This window comes from Coregonus lavaretus (assembly GCF_964263955.1).
Source record: "Coregonus lavaretus genome assembly, contig: HAP1_SCAFFOLD_3648, whole genome shotgun sequence".
Classification (NCBI taxonomy): Eukaryota; Metazoa; Chordata; class Actinopteri; order Salmoniformes; family Salmonidae; genus Coregonus; species Coregonus lavaretus.
In genome coordinates this window covers 39661-60262 of record NW_028157271.1, presented here as the reverse complement: position 1 = coordinate 60262, position 20602 = coordinate 39661, and the positions used below count along the sequence as shown (strand labels likewise).

The 20602-nt window shown below is 49.1% G+C and overlaps 1 protein-coding gene and 1 pseudogene across 2 annotated transcripts in view; both read right to left on the bottom strand.

Moving 5' to 3' along the window:
- Positions 1–1660: 1660 nt before the first annotated feature.
- The window catches only part of LOC311125595 (trinucleotide repeat-containing gene 18 protein-like), a gene marked incomplete at its 3' end in the record, with an annotated part of 56094 nt that continues 37152 nt past the window's right edge, over positions 1661–20602 (bottom strand). The window contains exons 8-14 of the mRNA XM_084199620.1: positions 20145–20262; positions 14081–14156; positions 13857–13965; positions 6616–6732; positions 5652–5804; positions 2090–4116; positions 1661–1897 (exon numbers count right to left, since the gene is read on the bottom strand). Of these exons, the coding sequence (XP_084055746.1) occupies positions 1661–1897; positions 2090–4116; positions 5652–5804; positions 6616–6732; positions 13857–13965; positions 14081–14156; positions 20145–20262 (2837 nt within the window). The remainder of the gene's footprint in view (positions 1898–2089; positions 4117–5651; positions 5805–6615; positions 6733–13856; positions 13966–14080; positions 14157–20144; positions 20263–20602) is intronic.
- Positions 11697–13386, bottom strand: LOC311125594 (annotated as a pseudogene). Its single transcript has one exon. The product of its transcript is annotated as an uncharacterized misc_RNA (transcript).

Below are 20602 nucleotides of genomic sequence, written 5' to 3'. Positions count from 1 at the left end.
CTTGGGGTATGACGCTACAAGCATACATGTACATCATTTAGCAGACGCTCTTATCCAGAGCGACTTACAAATTGGTGCATTCAACTTATGATAGCCAGTGGGACAACCATTTTTATTTTTGTGGGGGGGGGGGGGGGGGGGAATTACTTTTATACTATTCTAGGTATTCCTTAAAAAGAGGTGGGGTTTCAAGTGTCTCCGGAAGGTGGTCAGTGACTCTGCTGTCCAGGCGTCGTGGGGGAGCTTGTTCCACCATTGGGATCCTCTCAAGCTCTGTCAGGTTGGATGGGAGCGTCGCTGCACAGCTATTTTCAGGTCTCTCCAGAGATGTTCGATCGGGTTCAAGTCCGGGCTCTGGCTGGGCCACTCAAGGACATTCAAAGATTTGTCCCGAAGCCACTCCTGTGTTGTCTTGGCTGTGTGCTTAGGGTCGTTGTCCTGTTGGAAGGTGAACCTTCGCCCCAGTCTGAGGTCCTGAGCGCTCTGGAGCAGGTTTTCATCATGGATCTCTCTGTACTTTGCTCCGTTCATCTTTCCCTCGATCCTGACTAGTCTCCCAGTCCCTGCCGCTGAAAAACATCCCCACAGCATGATGCTGCCACCGCCATGCTTCACCGTAGGGATGGTGCCAGGTTTCTTCCAGATGTGACGCTTGGCATTCAGGCTAAAGAGTTCCATCTTGGTTTCATCAGACCAGAGAATATTGTTTCTAATGGTCTGGGAGTCTTTAGGTGCCTTTTGGCAAACTCCAAGCAGGCTGTCATGTGCCTTTTACTGAGGAGTGGCTTCCGTCTGGCCACTCTACCATAAAGGCCTGATTGGTGGAGCGCTGCAGAGATGGTTGTCCTTCTGGAAGGTTCTCCCATCTCCACAGAGGAACTCTGGAGCTCTGTCAGGGTGACCATCGGGTTCTTGGTCACCTCCCTGACCAAGGCCTTTCTCCACCGATTACTCAGTTTGGCCGGGCGGCCAGCTCTATGAAGAGTCTTGGTGGTTCCAAACTTCTTCCATCTAAGAATGATGGAGGCCACTGTGTTCTTGGGGACCTTCAATGCTGCAGAATTGTTTTGGTACCCTTCCCCAGATCTGTGCCTCAACATAATCCTGTCTCGGTGCTCTACGGACAATTCCTTCGACCTCATGGCTTGGTTTGTCCTCTGACATGCACTGTCAACTGTGGGACCTTATATAGACAGGTGTTTGCCTTTCCAAATCCTGTCCAATCAATTTAATTGACCACAGGTGAACTCCAATCAAGTTGTAGAAACATCTCAAGGATGATCAATGGAAACAGGATGCACCAGAGCTCAATTTCGAGTCTCATAGCAAAGGGTCTGAATACTTATGTAAATAAATCAGTTTTTAATTTTGTATACATTTGTAAAAATTCTAAAAACCTGTTTTTGCTTTGTCATTATGGGGTGTTGTCTGTAGATTTTTTGAATCCATTTTAGAATAAGGCTGTAACGTAACAAAATGTGGAAAAAGTCAAGGGGTCTGAATACTTTCCGAATGCACTGTAACATATACCATTTAGCAGACACTTTCTATCCAAGGAAGTAATCAAGAACACTAAGCCTCAACCCTAGCCTAGGGTTGGTAACCTCCAACCCCTGACCTATAACCCCTGACCTATAACCCCTGACCTCTTGACCCCTACCTTCTTGTCGTGTAGTTTCTTGCCAGGGTTGGTCTCCTCTGGGTGATAAAACCAGTTAACTCTGACCACCATGTTGGATCCCCAGCTCTCCCACATGCTCTGGATCTTCCCTATGAAGGGCAGGTTGGGTCGGCCGGCTGAAAGGAACACGGCACAGTCCCCGATACCAATCATCTCTCTCCCCCGCACAATGGCCTTGTAGAACAACTTCTTAGCTTTCCCCTTCATACCACGCCTCTGGAGACAGACAGACAGACAGTCAGTCAGACAGACAGACAGACAGACAGACAGACAGACAGACAGACAGACAGTCAGACAGTCAGACAGTGGGTGTGCAGGGAGACATTTTTTCTGGCAAATTGATCATAATCTTCAGGGTAAACCTAAAATGTGCCATCGAGAGCTTAAAAATATAAATCCCTAGTGCACCTGTGTGGGTTTGCCAAACCACTTCCAGAGCTGTCTGGCAGGCAGGAAGGCAGAGATCTTGGGTCTGTTCTCTACGCTGGGTAATCGCTGTCTCTTCGCCAGCTCCTTGGTGGTGGGGAGGTGAACCCCCTCCCTGCGCCGCGGCCTGCCCACCGACCCCACACCTTCCTGGGACTTCTGCCGGGCTGGACGCCCCCGGGGCCTGGCTGGCTTGGAAGATGGGGAGGTAGACGGGGGAGGAGAGGAGGGAGATCGATCCTCTTCTAATACTTCTTCTTCCTCCTCCGCCTTTTTCAGCTTCTTCATTTCTTCCTCCTCTTCCTCCACCTCTTCCTCCACCTCTTCCTCCTCCTGTGGGGTAGTTGGAGGGGGGGATGCAGGGAGAGGGGGAGGGGGAGGGGGTACGGTTTCCTCGTCAGAACTACAAGAGGACCCCTCGTCAGTGGAAGAGGAAGAGGAGGAGGAGGAGGAGGAGGTGCTAGAGGAGGACGAGGAGGAGGAGGAGGAGGCTGGGGAGGAGGGGTGGGAGCAGTTGGAGCTACACTTCTTCATCGTTTTCTTCCCCGTCTCCTCCTCCTCCTCTTCAGACCCTGAACTACTGGTGCCGTGAGACCCCCCTCTCTTCTCCCTCTCCTCCCCTCTCTCCTCCTCCTCCTCCCCTCTCTTCTTTCCAGCCTCCTCCTCCTCCCCTCTCTTCTCCCTCTCCTCCCCTCTCTTCTCCCTCTCCTCCCCTCTCTTCTCCCTCTCCTCTCCTCTCCTCCCTTTCCCTTGTTTCCGTCTCTCCTCTCTCTTCGGTTCTCTGCCTCCCTCCCCACCCCCGTCTCTCTCTCTCCCCGGCAGCCCCGCCTCGCCCTCTGGATCCCTCCCCTTTACCCTCGCCGGCCTCTGGTTGACCGCGGCCGTGGCGAGGGGGGCGTGTTCTCGCCGTAAGCCCCTCCCCTCTAGCAGCATCAGAGCCTTGGTCTTCTTGGTCTTGGGTGAGGTCACGCCCTCGTGGTCCAGCTTCACTAGGGGCTCCTCTGGGAAGGCCTTACGCCCCCGTCTCCCCCGGCCCTCCCCCGGGACATGCCTGGGTCTGGAGATACCAGGAACAGAGGTACTAGGGTTGGGTCTGGATCCGGCAGCAGATTTGTCCGAACTGGGTCTAAGTTTGGAGGTGCTAGAACTGGGCCCGGGGCTGGGTCTAAGTTTGGAGACGCTCGAGCTGGGCCCGGGGCTGGGTCTAAGTTTGGAGACGCTCGAGCTGGGCCCGGGGCTGGGTCTAGGTTTGGAGGTGCTAGAACTGGGCCCGGGGCTGGGTCTAGGTTTGGAGGTGCTAGAACTGGGCCCGGGGCTGGGTCTAGGTTTGGAGGTGCTAGAACTGGGCCCGGGGCTGGGTCTAGGTTTGGTAGAAAGATTTGGGGTGGGTCTGGGTGTGTTATGGTTCTGTTTGGGTCTAGAGATGGCTTTGGGAGTGGTTCTGGATTTGTTGTGGTCAGGGTTAAAGTTAGGCCTAGGTCTGGGGAGTTCCGCTGTGGGACTGGGTCCAGGGCTAGGTGATACAGGGTTAGGTCTGGGTTTGGATTTTGGTGCGGGGGTAAGGTTGGGTTTAGGGTTAGGTAGAAGAGGGTTGGGTCTGACGGTAGGGTTAGTAGGGTTGGACTTAGGGTTGGTTTTAGGGTTAGGTTGGGTGCTGACGTTACAAGACGTGAGGTTCGGTTGACTGTACAGGTCCACCCTTAGTATCTTCCCGTAAGGGGCTGGATGGTAGAGGGAGGGGGGCAGGGGGGTTTTGGGAGAGGCCTGGACTGAGCTGGGTCTCCTGGGGTTCTGGCTGGGTGGGGGGGCCGGCAGGCTGGGGGTGCTGGTGGGCTTGGAGGGTCGGCCTGGTCCCGGCCTGGGGGCAGACAGGGGTCTTTCCTGAGGAGGTCTCTGGGAGGAGGAGGGCCTGTCCTGGGATGGTCTGGTGGGGAGCTGGGGTCTGTCTGGAGCCTGGCTGGGTCCCGGGGGGGTCGTCTTCTCCCGGGGGTCTGGGCTCACTGGGGGCTCTGGAGGAAAGGAAAGGCAGGAGTTAACAGAACTACAGACCTCACTGAGTTAACAGAACTACAGACCTTATAATAATAATAATAATAATATGCCATTTAGCAGACGCTTTTATCCAAAGCGACTTAGTCATGCGTGCATACATTTTTGTGTATGGGTGGTCCCGGGGATCGAACCCACTACCTTGGCGTTACAAGCGCCGTGCTCTACCAGTTGAGCTTACTGAGTTAACAGAACTACAGACCTTACTGAGTTAACAGAACTACAGACCTTACTGAGTTAACAGAACTACAGATCTTACTGAGTTAACAGAACTACAGACCTTACTGAGTTAACAGAACTACAGACCTTATAATAATAATAATAATAATATGCCATTTAGCAGACGCTTTTATCCAAAGCGACTTAGTCATGCGTGCATACATTTTTGTGTATGGGTGATCCCGGGGATCGAACCCACTACCTTGGCGTTACAAGCGCCGTGCTCTACCAGTTGAGCTTACTGAGTTAACAGAACTACAGACCTTACTGAGTTAACAGAACTACAGACCTTACTGAGTTAACAGAACTACAGACCTTACTGAGTTAACAGAACTACAGACCTTACTGAGTTAACAGAACTAACTGATTTAACAGAACTACAGACCTCACTGAGTTAACAGAACTACAGACCTCACTGAGTTAACAGAACTACAGACCTCACTGAGTTAACAGAACTACAGACCGAACTGAGTTAACAGAACTAACTGAGTTAACAGAACTACAGACCTTACTGAGTTAACAGAACTACAGACCTTACTGAGTTAACAGAACTACAGACCTCACTGAGTTAACAGAACTACAGACCTTACTGAGTTAACAGAACTACAGACCTTACTGAGTTAACAGAACTACAGACCAAACTGAGTTAACAGAACTAACTGAGTTAACAGAACTAACTGAGTTAACAGACCTTACTGAGTTAACAGAACTACAGACCGAACTGAGTTAACAGAACTACAGACCGAACTGAGTTAACAGAACTACAGACCGAACTGAGTTAACAGAACTACATACCTCACTGAGTTAACAGAACTACAGACCTCACTGAGTTAACAGAACTACAGACCTTACTGAGTTAACAGAACGACATACCTTACTGAGTTAACAGAACTAACTGAGTTAACAGAACTACAGACCTTACTGAGTTAGCAGAACTACAGACCGAACTGAGTTAACAGAACTACAGACCGAACTGAGTTAACAGAACTACATACCTAACTGAGTTAACAGAACTACATACCTCACTGAGTTAATAGAACTACAGACCGAACTGAGTTAACAGAACTACAGACCGAACTGAGTTAACAGAACTACATACCTCACTGAGTTAACAGAACTACAGACCTCACTGAGTTAATAGAACTACAGACCTCACTGAGTTAACAGAACAACATACCTTACTGAGTTAACAGAACTAACTGAGTTAACAGAACTAACAGCAGTTATAAAGTCTTAGAGCTGTTCTAACTAACATCGAGATCTCCGATTGGCTCACCAGGTTTGGGTTTGGGTTTCTTGGCCGGTCTCCCTCTGCCCTTGGGGGCGGAGTCCTCTGCTTTAGGCCTCGTCTCACTGGTGGCCTTGCTGCTCTTCCTGACACGCCTCCTGGAGCAGCTGGCCACTAGCAGCGCGGGGGAGGGCTCAGCACCTACAGGAGGGCAGGTTTACCATCAGAATCATCAGACACACTGAAAAACCTGACTGGGAATGGATGCAAAAGAGTGTGTGTCTGTCCAAGTGTGTCCCCGTCTGTGAGTGTGTCCATGTGAGTGTGTCCATGTGTGTGTGTGTCCGTGTGTCCTTGTGTGTCCGTGTGTCCATGTGAGTGTGTCTGTGTGTGTCTGTCTGTGTGTGTCTGTGTGTGTCCGTGTGTCCATGTGAGTGTGTCTGTGTGTGTCTGTCTGTGTGTGTGTGTGTCCGTGTGTGTGTCTGTCTGTGTGTGTCTGTCTGTGTGTGTCTGTCTGTGTGTGTCTGTCTGTGTGTGTCTGTCTGTCTGTGTGTGTCTGTCTGTGTGTGTCTGTCTGTGTGTGTCTGTCCGTGTGTGTGTCTGTCTGTGTGTGTCTGTGTGTGTGTGTCTGTCTGTGTGTGTCTGTCTGTGTGTGTCTGTCCGTGTGTGTGTCTGTCTGTGTGTGTGTCTGTCTGTGTGTGTCTGTCTGTGTGTGTCTGTCTGTGTGTGTGTCTGTCTGTGTGTGTCTGTCTGTGTGTGTCTGTCTGTGTGTGTCTGTCTGTGTGTGTCTGTCTGTGTGTGTCTGTCTGTGTGTGTGTCTGTCTGTGTGTGTCTGTCTGTGTGTGTCTGTCTGTGTGTGTGTCTGTCTGTGTGTGTCTCTGTCTGTGTGTGTCTGTCTGTGTGTGTCTGTCTGTGTGTGTCCTTGTGTGTGTGTCTGTGTGTGTGTGTGTGTGTGTGTGTGTGTCTGTCTGTGTGTGTGTGTGTGTGTGTGTGTGTGTGTGTGTGTCCTTACACTGTATCTTGTAGTCAGGGGGCAGCAGTCTGATGTGGGAGAGGGGGATGCGACCCGTGTCACCGTCGTCAAACTCCACCGTGATGAGGTCATCACTGTCATCCCCGTCTGAACTTCCTGTACAGACAGGAAGGGGTGGGGTTAAAGGAACAGTTCACTTAGATTCAAATGTCTCCTTGAAAGTAGATAAGACTTCAATACAAACCTAGTATTTGTTTAGGAAGCCACTTTTTTCCAACATCATGACTCAATGCATTTTCTGTGTTCAGGATGCTCCTAAGGGTGTGTGTGTGTTACCGTTGACTACGGTGCCAGGGTAGAGAAACGGTGGTACTGTGTGTTACCGTTGACTACGGTGCCAGGGTAGAGACAGTGGTACTGTGTGTTACCGTTGACTACGGTGCCAGGGTAGAGAAACGGTGGTACTGTGTGTTACCGTTGACTACGGTGCCAGGGTAGAGACAGTGGTACTGTGTGTTACCGTTGACTACGGTGCCAGGGTAGAGACAGTGGTACTGTGTGTTACCGTTGACTACGGTGCCAGGGTAGAGACAGTGGTACTGTGTGTTACCGTTGACTACGGTGCCAGGGTAGAGACAGTGGTACTGTGTGTTACCGTTGACTACGGTGCCAGGGTAGAGACAGTGGTACTGTGTGTTACCGTTGACTACGGTGCCAGGGAAGACACAGTGGTACTGTGTGTTACCGTTGACTACGGTGCCAGGGTAGAGAAACGGTGGTACTGTGTGTTACCGTTGACTACGGTGCCAGGGTAGAGACAGTGGTACTGTGTGTTACCGTTGACTACGGTGCCAGGGTAGAGACAGTGGTACTGTGTGTTACCGTTGACTACGGTGCCAGGGTAGAGACAGTGGTACTGTGTGTTACCGTTGACTACGGTGCCAGGGTAGAGAAACGGTGGTACTGTGTGTTACCGTTGACTACGGTGCCAGGGTAGAGACAGTGGTACTGTGTGTTACCGTTGACTACGGTGCCAGGGTAGAGAAACGGTGGTACTGTGTGTTACCGTTGACTACGGTGCCAGGGTAGAGAAACGGTGGTACTGTGTGTTACCGTTGACTACGGTGCCAGGGTAGAGACAGTGGTACTGTGTGTTACCGTTGACTACGGTGCCAGGGTAGAGAAACAGTGGTACTGTATGTTACCGTTGACTACGGTGCCAGGGTAGAGACAGTGGTACTGTGTGTTACCGTTGACTACGGTGCCAGGGTAGAGACAGTGGTACTGTGTGTTACCGTTGACTACGGTGCCAGGGTAGAGACAGTGGTACTGTGTGTTACCGTTGACTACGGTGCCAGGGTAGAGACAGTGGTACTGTGTGTTACCGTTGACTACGGTGCCAGGGTAGAGACAGTGGTACTGTGTGTTACCGTTGACTACGGTGCCAGGGTAGAGACAGTGGTACTGTGTGTTACCGTTGACTACGGTGCCAGGGTAGAGACAGTGGTACTGTGTGTTACCGTTGACTACGGTGCCAGGGTAGAGAGACAGTGGTACTGTGTGTTACCGTTGACTACGGTGCCAGGGTAGAGACAGTGGTACTGTGTGTTACCGTTGACTACGGTGCCAGGGTAGAGAAACAGTGGTACTGTGTGTTACCGTTGACTACGGTGCCAGGGTAGAGACAGTGGTACTGTGTGTTACCGTTGACTACGGTGCCAGGGTAGAGACAGTGGTACTGTGTGTTACCGTTGACTACGGTGCCAGGGTAGAGACAGTGGTACTGTGTGTTACCGTTGACTACGGTGCCAGGGTAGAGAAACGGTGGTACTGTGTGTTACCGTTGACTACGGTGCCAGGGTAGAGACAGTGGTACTGTGTGTTACCGTTGACTACGGTGCCAGGGTAGAGACAGTGGTACTGTGTGTTACCGTTGACTACGGTGCCAGGGTAGAGACAGTGGTACTGTGTGTTACCGTTGACTACGGTGCCAGGGTAGAGAAACGGTGGTACTGTGTGTTACCGTTGACTACGGTGCCAGGGTAGAGAAACGGTGGTACTGTGTGTTACCGTTGACTACGGTGCCAGGGTAGAGACAGTGGTACTGTGTGTTACCGTTGACTACGGTGCCAGGGTAGAGACAGTGGTACTGTGTGTTACCGTTGACTACGGTGCCAGGGTAGAGACAGTGGTACTGTGTGTTACCGTTGACTACGGTGCCAGGGTAGAGAAACGGTGGTACTGTGTGTTACCGTTGACTACGGTGCCAGGGTAGAGACAGTGGTACTGTGTGTTACCGTTGACTACGGTGCCAGGGTAGAGAAACGGTGGTACTGTGTGTTACCGTTGACTACGGTGCCAGGGTAGAGAAACGGTGGTACTGTGTGTTACCGTTGACTACGGTGCCAGGGTAGAGACAGTGGTACTGTGTGTTACCGTTGACTACAGTGCCAGGGTAGAGAAACGGTGGTACTGTGTGTTACCGTTGACTACGGTGCCAGGGTAGAGACAGTGGTACTGTGTGTTACCGTTGACTACGGTACCAGGGTAGAGACAGTGGTACTGTGTGTTACCGTTGACTACGGTGCCAGGGTAGAGAAACGGTGGTACTGTGTGTTACCGTTGACTACGGTGCCAGGGTAGAGACAGTGGTACTGTGTGTTACCGTTGACTACGGTGCCAGGGTAGAGACAGTGGTACTGTGTGTTACCGTTGACTACGGTGCCAGGGTAGAGAAACGGTGGTACTGTGTGTTACCGTTGACTACGGTGCCAGGGTAGAGACAGTGGTACTGTGTGTTACCGTTGACTACGGTGCCAGGGTAGAGAAACGGTGGTACTGTGTGTTACCGTTGACTACGGTGCCAGGGTAGAGACAGTGGTACTGTGTGTTACCGTTGACTACGGTGCCAGGGTAGAGACAGTGGTACTGTGTGTTACCGTTGACTACGGTGCCAGGGTAGAGACAGTGGTACTGTGTGTTACCGTTGACTACGGTGCCAGGGTAGAGACAGTGGTACTGTGTGTTACCGTTGACTACGGTGCCAGGGTAGAGAAACGGTGGTACTGTGTGTTACCGTTGACTACGGTGCCAGGGTAGAGACAGTGGTACTGTGTGTTACCGTTGACTACGGTGCCAGGGTAGAGAAACGGTGGTACTGTGTGTTACCGTTGACTACGGTGCCAGGGTAGAGACAGTGGTACTGTGTGTTACCGTTGACTACGGTGCCAGGGTAGAGAAACGGTGGTACTGTGTGTTACCGTTGACTACGGTGCCAGGGTAGAGACAGTGGTACTGTGTGTTACCGTTGACTACGGTGCCAGGGTAGAGAAACTGTGGTACTGTGTGTTACCGTTGACTACGGTGCCAGGGTAGAGAAACGGTGGTACTGTGTGTTACCGTTGACTACGGTGCCAGGGTAGAGAAACGGTGGTACTGTGTGTTATCGTTGACTACGGTGCCAGGGTAGAGACAGTGGTACTGTGTGTTACCGTTGACTACGGTGCCAGGGTAGAGACAGTGGTACTGTGTGTTACCGTTGACTACGGTGCCAGGGTAGAGACAGTGGTACTGTGTGTTACCGTTGACTACGGTGCCAGGGTAGAGACAGTGGTACTGTGTGTTACCGTTGACTACGGTGCCAGGGTAGAGACAGTGGTACTGTGTGTTACCGTTGACTACGGTGCCAGGGTAGAGACAGTGGTACTGTGTGTTACCGTTGACTACGGTGCCAGGGTAGAGAAACGGTGGTACTGTGTGTTACCGTTGACTACGGTGCCAGGGTAGAGACAGTGGTACTGTGTGTTACCGTTGACTACGGTGCCAGGGTAGAGAAACGGTGGTACTGTGTGTTACCGTTGACTACGGTGCCAGGGTAGAGACAGTGGTACTGTGTGTTACCGTTGACTACGGTGCCAGGGTAGAGACAGTGGTACTGTGTGTTACCGTTGACTACGGTGCCAGGGTAGAGACAGTGGTACTGTGTGTTACCGTTGACTACGGTGCCAGGGTAGAGACAGTGGTACTGTGTGTTACCGTTGACTACGGTGCCAGGGTAGAGACAGTGGTACTGTGTGTTACCGTTGACTACGGTGCCAGGGTAGAGAAACGGTGGTACTGTGTGTTACCGTTGACTACGGTGCCAGGGTAGAGACAGTGGTACTGTGTGTTACCGTTGACTACGGTGCCAGGGTAGAGAAACGGTGGTACTGTGTGTTACCGTTGACTACGGTGCCAGGGTAGAGACAGTGGTACTGTGTGTTACCGTTGACTACGGTGCCAGGGAAGAGACAGTGGTACTGTGTGTTACCGTTCACTACGGTGCCAGGGTAGAGACAGTGGTACTGTGTGTTACCGTTGACTACGGTGCCAGTGTAGAGACAGTGGTACTGTGTGTTACCGTTGACTACGGTGCCAGGGTAGAGACAGTGGTACTGTGTGTTACCGTTGACTACGGTGCCAGGGTAGAGAAACGGTGGTACTGTGTGTTACCGTTGACTACGGTGCCAGGGTAGAGACAGTGGTACTGTGTGTTACCGTTGACTACGGTGCCAGGGTAGAGAAACGGTGGTACTGTGTGTTACCGTTGACTACGGTGCCAGGGTAGAGACAGTGGTACTGTGTGTTACCGTTGACTACGGTGCCAGGGTAGAGACAGTGGTACTGTGTGTTACCGTTGACTACGGTGCCAGGGTAGAGAAACGGTGGTACTGTGTGTTACCGTTGACTACGGTGCCAGGGTAGAGAAACAGTGGTACTGTATGTTACCGTTGACTACGGTGCCAGGGTAGAGAAACGGTGGTACTGTGTGTTACCGTTGACTACGGTGCCAGGGTAGAGACAGTGGTACTGTGTGTTACCGTTGACTACGGTGCCAGGGAAGAGACAGTGGTACTGTGTGTTACCGTTCACTACGGTGCCAGGGTAGAGACAGTGGTAATGTGTGTTACCGTTGACTACGGTGCCAGGGTAGAGACAGTGGTACTGTGTGTTACCGTTGACTACGGTGCCAGGGTAGAGACAGTGGTACTGTGTGTTACCGTTGACTACGGTGCCAGGGTAGAGACAGTGGTACTGTGTGTTACCGTTGACTATGGTGCCAGGGTAGAGAAACAGTGGTACTGTGTGTTACCGTTGACTACGGTGCCAGGGTAGAGACAGTGGTACTGTGTGTTACCGTTGACTACGGTGCCAGGGTAGAGAAACGGTGGTACTGTGTGTTACCGTTGACTACGGTGCCAGGGTAGAGACAGTGGTACTGTGTGTTACCGTTGACTACGGTGCCAGGGTAGAGACAGTGGTACTGTGTGTTACCGTTGACTACGGTGCCAGGGTAGAGACAGTGGTACTGTGTGTTACCGTTGACTACGGTGCCAGGGTAGAGACAGTGGTACTGTGTGTTACCGTTGACTACGGTGCCAGGGTAGAGAAACGGTGGTACTGTGTGTTACCGTTGACTACGGTGCCAGGGTAGAGAAACGGTGGTACTGTGTGTTACCGTTGACTACGGTGCCAGGGTAGAGACAGTGGTACTGTGTGTTACCGTTGACTACGGTGCCAGGGTAGAGAAACGGTGGTACTGTGTGTTACCGTTGATTACGGTGCCAGGGTAGAGACAGTGGTACTGTGTGTTACCGTTGACTACGGTGCCAGGGTAGAGACAGTGGTACTGTGTGTTACCGTTGACTACGGTGCCAGGGTAGAGAAACGGTGGTACTGTGTGTTACCGTTGACTACGGTGCCAGGGTAGAGACAGTGGTACTGTGTGTTACCGTTGACTACGGTGCCAGGGTAGAGAAACGGTGGTACTGTGTGTTACCGTTGACTACGGTGCCAGGGTAGAGACAGTGGTACTGTGTGTTACCGTTGACTACGGTGCCAGGGTAGAGACAGTGGTACTGTGTGTTACCGTTGACTACGGTGCCAGGGTAGAGAAACGGTGGTACTGTGTGTTACCGTTGACTACGGTGCCAGGGTAGAGAAACAGTGGTACTGTATGTTACCGTTGACTACGGTGCCAGGGTAGAGAAACGGTGGTACTGTGTGTTACCGTTGACTACGGTGCCAGGGTAGAGACAGTGGTACTGTGTGTTACCGTTGACTACGGTGCCAGGGAAGAGACAGTGGTACTGTGTGTTACCGTTCACTACGGTGCCAGGGTAGAGACAGTGGTACTGTGTGTTACCGTTGACTACGGTGCCAGGGTAGAGACAGTGGTACTGTGTGTTACCGTTGACTACGGTGCCAGGGTAGAGACAGTGGTACTGTGTGTTACCGTTGACTATGGTGCCAGGGTAGAGAAACAGTGGTACTGTGTGTTACCGTTGACTACGGTGCCAGGGTAGAGACAGTGGTACTGTGTGTTACCGTTGACTACGGTGCCAGGGTAGAGACAGTGGTACTGTGTGTTACCGTTGACTACGGTGCCAGGGTAGAGACAGTGGTACTGTGTGTTACCGTTGACTACGGTGCCAGGGTAGAGAAACGGTGGTACTGTGTGTTACCGTTGACTACGGTGCCAGGGTAGAGACAGTGGTACTGTGTGTTACCGTTGACTACGGTGCCAGGGTAGAGACAGTGGTACTGTGTGTTACCGTTGACTACGGTGCCAGGGTAGAGACAGTGGTACTGTGTGTTACCGTTGACTTCGGTGCCAGGGTAGAGACAGTGGTACTGTGTGTTACCGTTGACTACGGTGCCAGGGTAGAGACAGTGGTACTGTGTGTTACCGTTGACTACGGTGCCAGGGTAGAGACAGTGGTACTGTGTGTTACCGTTGACTACGGTGCCAGGGTAGAGAAACGGTGGTACTGTGTGTTACCGTTGACTACGGTGCCAGGGTAGAGACAGTGGTACTGTGTGTTACCGTTGACTACGGTGCCAGGGTAGAGAAACGGTGGTACTGTGTGTTACCGTTGACTACGGTGCCAGGGTAGAGAAACGGTGGTACTGTGTGTTACCGTTGACTACGGTGCCAGGGTAGAGACAGTGGTACTGTGTGTTACCGTTGACTACGGTGCCAGGGTAGAGAAACGGTGGTACTGTGTGTTACCGTTGATTACGGTGCCAGGGTAGAGACAGTGGTACTGTGTGTTACCGTTGACTACGGTGCCAGGGTAGAGACAGTGGTACTGTGTGTTACCGTTGACTACGGTGCCAGGGTAGAGAAACGGTGGTACTGTGTGTTACCGTTGACTACGGTGCCAGGGTAGAGACAGTGGTACTGTGTGTTACCGTTGACTACGGTGCCAGGGTAGAGAAACGGTGGTAATGTGTGTTACCGTTGACTACGGTGCCAGGGTAGAGACAGTGGTACTGTTGACTCCAGTAGGCGGCGATACGACAACCTTCCGGAAGATACCACACAGACGGAGGCATCACATCCACAATCTAGAATAACACACATTAATACACACCATTAATACACACACTGACGGAGGCATCACATCCCTGACCTGTGATAAACACACACAGAACACACACAGATGTAATGGAGGGTACTCACAGCCTCCTGCAGGAGTTGCTCCAGACAGTAGATATGAGGTCGATGTCCTCTCTCCCCCTCCACCACCACACTGTAACTATAGGACAGAGGTCAGAGGACAGAGGTCAGGGGTTAGGAGTTGCTCCAGACAGTAGATATGAGGTCTATGTCCTCTCTCTCTCCCTCTACCAGCTGCTCTTCTTGGGGTTTATTATGGATCCCCATTAGTTCCTGCCAAGGCAGCAGCTACTCTTCCTGGGGGTTTATTATGGATCCCCATTAGTTCCTGCCAAGGCAGCAGCTACTCTTCCTGGGGTTTATTATGGATCCCCATTAGTTCCTGCCAAGGCAGCAGCTACTCTTCCTGGGGTATATTATGGATCCCCATTAGTTCCTGCCAAGGCAGCAGCTACTCTTCCTGGGGTTTATTATGGATCCCCATTAGTTCCTGCCAAGGCAGCGGCTACTCTTCCTGGGGTTTATTATGGATCCCCATTAGTTCCTGCCAAGGCAGCAGCTACTCTTCCTGGGGTTTATTATGGATCCCCATTAGTTCCTGCCAAGGCAGCAGCTACTCTTCCTGGGGTTTATTATGGATCCCCATTAGTTCCTGCCAAGGCAGCAGCTACTCTTCCTGGGGTTTATTATGGATCCCCATTAGTTCCTGCCAAGGCAGCAGCTACTCTTCCTGGGGTTTATTATGGATCCCCATTAGTTCCTGTCAAGGCAGCAGCTACACTTCCTGGGGTCCAGCAACATTAAGACAGTTATATAGAGTTTAAAATATTACATGACATTACATTTCATAACACTTTTCACAACACATTAAGTGTGTTCCTTCGGGTCACTACTCTACAATACAAAATCCATGTGTACGTGTGTGTAGAGTGCGTGTCTTATCATATGTGTGTGTGTCTGTGTGTGTCTCTTCACAGTCCCCGCTGTTCCATAAGGTGTATTTTTATCTGTTTTTTAAATCTGATTCTACTGCTTGCATCAGTTACCTGATGTGGAATAGAGTTCCATGTAGTCATGGCTCTATGTAGTACTGTGCACCTCCCATAGTCTGTTCTGGAAATTGGGGACTGTGAAGAGACCTCTGGTGGCATGTCTTGTGGGGTATGTATGGGTGTCTGAGCTGTGTGCTAGTAGTTTAAACAGACAGCTCGGAACATTCAGCTTGTCAACACCTCTTAAAAAAACAAGTAGTGATGAAGTCAATCGCTCCTCCACTTTGAGCCAGGAGAGATTGACATGCATGTCATTAATGTTAGTTCTCTGTGTACTTTTAAGGGCCAGCCGTGCTGCCCTGTTCTGAGCCAATTGTAATTTTTCGAGGTCCCTTTTTGTGGCACCTGACCACACTACTGAACAGTAGTCCAGGTGTGACAAAACTAGGGCCTGTAGGAACTGCCTTGTTGATAGTGCTGATAAGAATGTAGAGCAGCGCTTTATTATGGACAGACTTCTCCCCATCTTAGCTACTGTTGTATCAATATGTTTTGACCATGACAGTTTACAATCCAGGGTTACTCCAAGCAATTTAGTCACCTCAACTTGCTCAATTTCCACATTATTCATTACAAGATTTAGTTGAGGTTTAGGGTTTAGTGAATGATTAGTACCAAATACAATGCTTTTAGTTTTTGAAATATTTAGGACTAACTTATTCCTTGCCACCCATTCTGAAACTAACTGCAGCTCTTTGTTAAGTGTTGCAGTCATTTCAGTCGCTGTGGTAGCTGACGTGTATAGTGTTGAGTCATCCGCATACATAGACATTCTGGCTTTACTCAAAGGCAGTGGCATGTTGTTAGTAAAGATTGAAAAAAGTAAGGGGCCTAGACAGCTGCCCTGGGGAATTCCTGATTCTACCTGGATTATGTTGGAGAGGCTTCCATTACAGAACACCCTCTGTGTTCTGTTAGACCGGTAACTCTTTATCCACAATATAGCAGGGGGTGTAAAGCCATAACGCATACGTTATTCCATCAGCAGACAATGATCGATAATGTCAAAAGCCGCACTGAAGTCTAACAAAACAGCCCCCACAATCTTTTTACCATCAATTTTCTCTCAGACAATCAAATCAAATTGTATTCGTCACATGCGCCGAATACAACAGGTGTAGACCTTACCATGAAATGCTTACTTACAAGCCCTTAACCAACAATGCAGTTTTAAGAAATAGAGTTAAGAAAATATTTACTAAATAAACTAAAGTAAAAAATAAAAAGTAACAGACTAAAATAACAATAACGAGGCTATATACAGGGGGTACCGGTACCGAGTCAATGTGCAGGGGGGTACAGGTTAGTCAAGGTAATTTGTACATGTAGGTAGGGATAAAGTGACTATGCATAGATAATAAACAGAGAGTAGCAGCAGTGTAAAAACAATTGGAAGGTGGGGTGTCAATGCAAATAGCCGCCTGCCGTGCGGTAGCAGAGAGAGAACAGTCTATGACTACGGTGGCTGGAGTCTTTGACAATTTTTTTTGGGCCTTCCTCTGACACCACCTGGTATAGAGGTCCCTTTGTAGTCCATAATAGTTTGCAAGCCCTTGCCACATCCGACGAGCGTCAGAGCCGGTGTAGTAGGAAAGTGGGTAGCTCTACCCTTTAGCCCGGTGCGGATGTTGCCTGTAATCCACGGCTTCTGGTTGGGTTATGTACGTACGGTCACTGTGGGGACGACGTCATCGATGCACTTATTGATGAAGCCGGTGACTGAGGCGGTGTACTCCTCAATGCCATCGGATGAATCGTCGGAACATATTCCAGTCTGTGCTAGCAAAACAGTCCTGTAGCTTAGCGTCCGCGTCATCTGACCACTTCCGTATTGAGCGAGCCACTGGTACTTTCCTGCTTTTGTTTTTTGCTTGTAAGCAGGAATCAGGAGGATAGAGTTATGGTCAGATTTGCCAAATGGAGGGCGAGGGAGAGCTTTGTATGAGTCTCTGTGTGTGGAGTAAAGGTGGTCTAGAGTTTTTCTCCCCCCCCTCTGGTTGCACATGTGACATGCTGGTAGAAATGAGGTAAAACTGATTTTAAGTTTGCCTGCATTAAAGTCCCCCCGGCCACTAGGAGCGCCGCTTCTGGATGAGTATTTTCTTGTTCGCTTATGGCCTTATACAGCTCGTTAAGTGCGGTCCTAGTAGCAGCATCGGTTTGTGGTGGTAAATAGACGGCTACGAAGAATATAGATGAAAACTCTCTTGGTAGATAGTGGGGTCTACAGCTTATTACGAGGTACTCTCCCTCAATACCTCGAGACTTCTTTAATATTAGACATAGCGCACCAGCTGTTATTGACAAATACACACACCCCCGCCCCTCGTCTTACCAGACGTAGCTGCTCTGTCCTGCCGATGCACAGAAAACCCAGCCAGCTCTATATTATCCGTGGCGTCGTTCAGCCACGACTCGATGAAACATAAGTTATTACAGTTTTCAAGATAGGATAGTCTTGATCGTGGATCATCCAGTTTATTTTCCAGTGATTGCAATAGAACGGATGGTAGTGGCGCTCGCCGACAAATTCTCACAAGGCTTCCTGACCTCCGCCTATCGGTATCTCAGTCTTTCTTTACGCGAATGACGGGGATTTGGGCCTGGTCTCGGGGAAGCAGTATATCCTTCGCGTTGGACTCATTAAAGAAAGAAAAAAATCTACGTCCAGTTCGAGGTGAGTAATGGCTGTTCTGATGTCCAGAAGCTATTTTCGGTCATAAGAGACGGTAGGAGCAACATTGTGTACAAAATAAGTTACAAACAATGTGAAAAAACAAAACAAAATAGCACAGTTGGTTAGGAGCCCGTAAAACGGCAGCCATCCCCTCCGGCGCCATTAGGAAGGTGTTCCAATCAACAGTGTGTGTAAGTGCCGTGCTTGTTGAATGTCCTTCCCTATAAGCGTGCTGAAAGTATGTTGTCAAATTGTTTACAGTAAAATAGCATTGTATCTGGTCAAAAAATGTTCTACAACTTTACTAAGGGTTGGTGACAGGCTGATTGGTCGGCTATTTGAGCCAGTAAAGGAGGCTTTACTATTCTTAGGTAGCGGAATGACTTTTGCTTCCCTCCAGGCCTGAGGGCACACACTTTCTAGTAGCCTTAGATTGAAGATATGGCAAATAGGAGTGGCAATATCGTCCGATATTATCCTCAGTAATTTTCCATCCAAGTTGTCAGATCCCGGTGGCTTGTCATTGTTGATAGACAACACATTTTTTCACCTCTTACACGTTCAATTTACGGAATTCAAAATAATGACAACGCTTGTCTTTCATAATTTGATCAGTAATACTTGGATGTTTAGTGTCAGCGTTGGCATGTAATTGGCAATATCAATGAGTTATGTGATGAATGAGCCATCTGATTTAATGAATGATGGAGCTGAGTTTGCCTTTTTGCCCAAAATTTCATTTAAGGTGCTCCAAAGATTTCTACTATCATTCTTTATATAATGTATCTTTTTTTATAGTATAGTTTCTTATTTTTAAATTCAGTTTAGTCACATCATTTCTCAATTTGCAATACGTTTGCCAATCGGTTGTGCAGCCAGACTTATTTGCCTCATCCTTCTCAACAATACAATTTTTCAATTCCTCATCAATCCACAGGGATTTAACCGTTTTTACAGTCATTTTCTTAATGGGCGCATGCTTATTAGTAACTGGAATAAGCAATTTCATAAATGTGTCAAGTGCAGCATCTGGTTGCTCCTCATTACACACCACGGACCAACAAATATTATTTACATCAACAACATAAGAATCACTACAAAACTTATTGTATGACCTCTTATACACTATATTAGGCCCAGCGTTTGGAACTTTGGTTTTCCTAGATATGGCTACTATATTGTGATCACTACATCCGATGGATTTGGATACTGCTTTAAAGCAAATCTCTGCAGCATTAGTAAAGATATGATCAATACATGTTGATGATTTAATTCCTGTACTGTTTGTAACTACCCTGGTAGGTTGACTGATAACCTGAGCCAGGTTGCAGGCACTGGTTACATTTTGAAGCTTTTTCTTGAGTGGGCAGCCTGATGAAAGACAGTCAATATTTAAAATCACCCAGAAAATATACCTCTCTGTTGATATCACATACATTATCAAGCATTTCACACATGTTATCCAGATACAGACTGTTAGCACTTGGTGGTCTATAGCAGCTTCCCACCAGAATGGGCTTTAGGTGAGGCAGATGAACCTGTAGCCATATTACTTCAACAGTATTTAACATGAGATCCTCTCTAATCTTCACAGGAATGTGGTTCTGAATATAAACAGCAACACCTCCACCACTGGCATTTCTGTATTTTCTGTAAATATTATAACCTTGTATTGCTACCACTGTATCATCAAAGTTATTATCTAAGTGAGTTTTCAGAGATAGTCAGAATATGAACGTCATCTGTTACAAGCAAGTTATTGATTTCATGAACCTTGTTTCTTAAGCTGCATTATGTTAACGTGGGCTATTTTTTAGCACTTTTCTGGGATGCTTGCTTGTTTTCATTGCTTTACTGGGAAACTTAGCAGAAGTAGACATGCTCATGTTATTTATGTTAGTGCAGGGTGAGCTGCACACAGTGGACTTCCTACTAGGGCACACCGCCTCAGTGCTAACAGCATAACTCTGGTTCATAGACACATGATTGCTGCCTACAACAGCTGTAGATTCAGCAGAGGCATTCAGGGCAGTAAGAGGGACATAAATTAGGTTAATTACATTGTGTCTACCGACGTCCCTGTGTGGTGTGTGCGTGTGCATGTGTGTGTGTGTGTGTGTGTGTGTGTGTGTGTGTGTGTGTGTGTACTCACATGTCCGGGGAGTGTACGGTGTTGACGTGTCCCGCCCCTGTGTGGTGTGTGTGTGTGTGTGTGTGGTGTGTGTGTGTGTGTGTGTGTGTGTGTGTGTGTGTGTGTGTGTGTGTGTGTGTGTGTGTGTGTGTGTGTGTGTGTGTGTGTGTGTGTGCGTGTGTGTGTGTGTGTGTACTCACATGTCCGGGGAGTGTACGGTGTGTGTGTGTGTGTGTGTGTGTGTGTGTGTGTGGTGTGTGCACTCACATGTCCGGGGAGTGTACGGTGTTGACGTGTCCCGCATACAGCAGCTGGTCGTCCATGGGGATCAGAACCCTCAGACCATCCTGAAGAGAGTCTTTATCTAACACACACTGGACCGGAGCTGGATCGATATATTAATAATAAACCAATCAATATACCACTCAATACATCAATATATGCACTAATACAGTGCCATTCGGAAAAGTATTCAGACCCCTTCCCCTTTTTTTCCACATTTTGTTACGTTACAGCCTTATTCTAAAATTGATTAAATACATTCTTTCCCTCATCAATCTACACACAATACCCCATAATGAAAACAGTTATATTTTTGCAAATGTATAAAAAATATATATATACTTTATTTACATAAGTATTCAGACCCTTTGCTAAGACACTCGAAATTGAGCTCAGGTGCATCCTGTTTCCACTGATCATCCTTGAAATGTTTCTACAACTTT